General features: G+C 45.1%; 1 protein-coding gene across 4 annotated transcripts in view; it reads right to left on the bottom strand.

Moving 5' to 3' along the window:
* The window catches only part of Tex14 (testis expressed 14, intercellular bridge forming factor), a 159,484-nt gene that overhangs the window by 131,611 nt on the left and 23,527 nt on the right, over nucleotides 1–4,346 (bottom strand). For all 4 annotated transcript variants that reach the window (XM_021177802.1, XM_021177801.1, XM_021177803.1 and 1 more), the window contains exon 2: nucleotides 921–1,057. In XM_021177802.1, the coding sequence (XP_021033461.1) occupies nucleotides 921–1,056 (136 nt within the window). In that variant the 5' untranslated portion in view covers nucleotide 1,057. The remainder of the gene's footprint in view (nucleotides 1–920; nucleotides 1,058–4,346) is intronic.

Raw genomic sequence — 4,346 nt, 5'->3', positions numbered from 1 at the left:
CCTGGAACTCACTCTGTAGACCAGGCTGGCCTCGAACTCAGAAATCTGCCTGCCTCTGCCTCCCAAGTGCTGGGATTAAAGGCGTGTGCCACCACGCCAGGCACTCTTCTTCTCTTGCTCTCTTGTTCTCATGCCCTCTTGGGCTCTTCCCTTCCTCCCTCCCTTCCCTATTCCACGTGGTCGGTCATGGCTGGCCTCTACTTCTCTACTCTCTCCCTCTCTCTGCCTTTATCACCCTCTTAACTCCCCTCCCCATACCCTGAATAAACCCTATTCTATACTATACTTTCTCTAATGTAGCTGGTCCCTCAGGGGGGAGGGATGCCTTGGTGTGGGCCCACTGAGACATCCCCTTCCCCCATACCTCACCACACCCCCATAGATCATATTCCCTCTCTCTTTATCTTTTTATAAACACATCACTCTTAACTACAGGAACTGTTTTTTGGGGGTTTTGAGAAAGGCTAGCATCAATTGACTAGAGAGCTGGGCTGACCTTGACTCCTGCCGTCTCTGGTTACTTTCCTTCCTCAGGGCCAGGATTAGAAGGTGCTGACACATCTGGTTTTCTATGATGTGGTACTGAGGATGGAGCCTAGGGCTCTGTGTGTGCCAAGCAAGCCCTGTTCCTGCTGAGCTGCTTCCCAGCCCCTCTGTCTGTTTTGAAACATAACTTTGTTGTATTTGTTTGCTTGTTTGTTGCACTTTAGATAGGATTTCATTGATATAGATTAGCTGGCCTTCAACTCCATTCTTTGAGAAAGCTGGCCTCGAACTCAGAGAGAAATCTGCCTGCCTCTGCCTCCTGAGTGCCAATTTTAAAGGTGTGGGCCACCAAATCCAGCCATGGCACTGTTTTAACCAATAACGATGCAGAAATATGGCTCCTGCTGCCTCCGCCCCCTCAGCACTGTACTTACCCTTCTTAAGGATCTTCTTGAGCTTCACGCAGTTCCCTTGCTTGGCGTATTCGTGAAGCTGAGCCTCCAGGGAGTCATCTGTGAAGGTGCCCAGCAGCACCGGGCAAGGGACTGGAAAAGGAGCTCCCCGTGACATTCTGTTGAAAAGAGAACAAACAACACGTTATTCTTACACCTCACAAAGGCAAAGAAGTCAGAGCTTTCTTTCTCCTCACGGAAAATCACCTCAAAACAACCCTCAACCCAAAGTGTCAGGAAATCTGCCATCCATGGAATTCCCTGAAAACAGCTAACCCCCACCACACACCTAGGTGCCCCAAGGTTACAAAAAAGGCAATTTGATCTACTTCCCACCCTGCTGTTTCAAAAATCAGTTTATCCTGAAAAGTAATTTCTGAGTGTGGTGAAGCCGCCCCTCTCCCTCCCTGCTCTCCATGACAAGACACTGCTCTCAGCCTCTTCTGCTCGCGCTGCTGGGTTCTAAGGCCCCACTCTCAGATCCATACATGCCTGCTCTCACCACTGAGATCAGACAGAGTTTCCATTCTTTCATCTCTCTCTGCCAGTTTAACTCTTGCAGTTTTTCTTACACTCCAGTGGTTGTTTGAATAAAAATGCCCACCATAAGCATCCCAGCACTTGGGAGGCAGAGGCAAGCAGATAGATCTCTGTAAGTTTGAGGCCAGCATGGTCTACACAGTGAGTTCCAGGTCAGAAAGCCAAGACTACACACAAGAGAACTTCTCTCTTGAAAAACAAAAAAAAAAAAAAAAAAAAAAAAAAAAAAGAAAGAAAAAAAAAAAAAAAAAAAAAAAAAAAAAAAAAAAAAAAGGAGGAAAAATACAACCGCCTCCCCCAATAGGCTCATATATTTGAATGTTTAATCACCAGAGAATGGAACTGTTCACAAAGATGAGAAGGATTGGAACATGTAGCCTTGTTGGAAGAAGTCTGTGTGTCATTGGGTGTGCGGTGTCACTGGGTGGACCACTTCCTTCTTGGTGCAGGGAACTGACCCCAAGTCCTTACATATACTTAGCAGTGCTCTACCACTGAGCTATATTATATCCCCATACTCTTCTTTTGCTATTTTGCTTTTTAAAAAATTTATTTATTGGGCGGGGGAGGGTATAGGAGACTTTCGGGATAGCATTTGAAATGAAAATGAAAAAAATACCTAATAAAAAAAAGAAAAAATTTTGTTTATTTATTTTATGTGTGAGTACATTGTAGCTCTCTTCAGACACATAAGAAGAAGGCTTAGGCTAGGCCTGACTGACATCTGTAACTCAGGCAGGCCTTCAACTTTCAATCCTTCTGCTTCAGTCTCCAGAAAGAGCTAAGACTATAGATATGTACCACCAGACCCAGATTTAGATTTTTTCATACTTGGAAAACTATCTTCATTAACATAGTTGACCTCAATATCTGAGAAAGAATGGCTCCAGGATTCCCCCCAGATGCCAACCCAAAGTCATAGATATAAATACTGAAGTTTCTTTCTCTCTCTCTCTCTCTCTCTCTCTCTCTCTCTCTCTGTGCAGTCCTGGAATGTAATGTAGACCAGGCTGGCCTTGAACTCAGAAATCTGCCTGCCTCTGCCTCCCAAGTGCTGGGATTAAAAGCATGCGCCGGGCTGGCGAGATGGCTCAGTGGGTAAGAGCACCCGACTGCTCTTCCGAAGGTCCAGAGTTCAAATCCCAGCAACCACATGGTGGCTCACAACCATCCGCAACGAGATCTGGCGCCCTCTTCTGGAGTGTCTGGAGACAGCTACAGTGTACTTATATATAATAAATAAATAAATCTTTAAAAAAAAAAAAGCATGCGCCACCACCGCCCAGCTCAAGTCTTATAGAAGACAGAATAGTGGGGCTGGAGAGATGGCTCAGCAGTTAAGAGCACTGACTACTCTTCCAAAGGTCCTGAGTTCAAATCCCAGAAACCACATGGTGGCTCAAAACCATCTGTAATGAGATCTGATGCCCTCTTCTGGTGTGTCTGAAGACAGCTACAGTGTACTTAGATATAATAAATAAATCTAAAAAAAGTGGAATAAATAGTATTTGCATGCAACCTATACATACCTTCCCAGAGAACTTACAATGCTGTCTAGATTACTTGCAATACTGAAGATGAGTCCTATGCAAACTGTCATTAGGCCGCACTGTTTACAGAGTAAGGCCTAGAAAAAACCTCTTTTACATTTTTACTACAGATGCAATTTTAGGGTGAAGCAGTGTGATGGGCGGTCTTAACTGCTGACCTGACAGAAAATCACCTCAGAGGTGCACACCTGTGGGAGATCATTTTGATTAGGCTAACTGAAGTTGGAAGATCCCCCCATGGCAGATAGCACCATTTGTTTCTCTCGACTGGGCTGCTGGGCGGGACAAAGAGGAGGAAGTGAGGCTAGCACAGCATCTGCTGCTCTCTCTCTATTGACTGTAGCTATGAAATCGCCCACCTCAAGCACCTCCTGGGGATTTCTCTGCACACCCCCAAACTGGAAGCTGCAGTAAACCCTCACCTTTAAGTTGCTTTTGACAACCACAGCAACAGAAAAAAAAACAAACAAACAAACAAAAAAAAAACAGAAATAAAAACCCAAGACTGGTAAGATGTGCCAGGATTCCACTCTATAGCCCAGGCTAGACAACTTAGGCCTGGCTTCAAATGTCAATCCTTCTGCCTTAGCTTTTAAGTGCTTGGATAACAGGAATGGCTTACTTACATAGCTAGGTTTTTGTTGCTGTTGTTTTGATGGTTTTATTTGTGTCTGGACGAGGTCCAGTGTAGCTGAAGCTGGCCTAGAACTTCAAATCCAATGAAGCTCCGGATCCTCCTGCTTTTCCTCCCATCCTGGGTTACAGGGCAAGCACAGCCATGCCAGGCTTGTTACTTATTTAACAAGGCGGGGAGGGGATCTCACACTGTAGCCCAGGCTGGCCAAACACACACAAAGCAATCTGTCTGCTTTAGCCTCTGAATACTGGGGTTATGGGCATAAGCCATGCAGGAAACCAGATGCAACTAAAAACCATTTTTTTGTTCACTTCCAGCAATTAAGAACATTTGCTATTCTCACAGAGGACTCGGGTTTGGCTCCCAGAACCCACATGGTAACTCACAAACCATTAGATCAGGGTATCCCACGTCTGAGACCCATCCAGCTCCACAGGAGCTCTGCCTGCATTCTCTTAAGCTCCCACCTATGAGTCTATAGCAAAATGCTTTTTCTAAATCCATTCTTCTTCTTCTTTTTTTTTTTTTAAGATTTATTTATTGATTATATGTAAGTACACTGTAGCTGTCTCCAGACACTCCAGAAGAGGGAGTCAGATCTTGTTACGGATGGTTGTGAGCCACCAAGTGGTTGCTGGGATTTGAACTCTGGACCTTCGGAAGAGCAGTCAGGTGCTCTTT

This window comes from Mus caroli, chromosome 11 (genome assembly GCF_900094665.2).
Source record: "Mus caroli chromosome 11, CAROLI_EIJ_v1.1, whole genome shotgun sequence".
NCBI lineage: Eukaryota > Metazoa > Chordata > Mammalia > Rodentia > Muridae > Mus > Mus caroli.
Note: the sequence above shows the minus strand (reverse complement) of the source record. Positions and strands in the feature narration are given on the sequence as shown.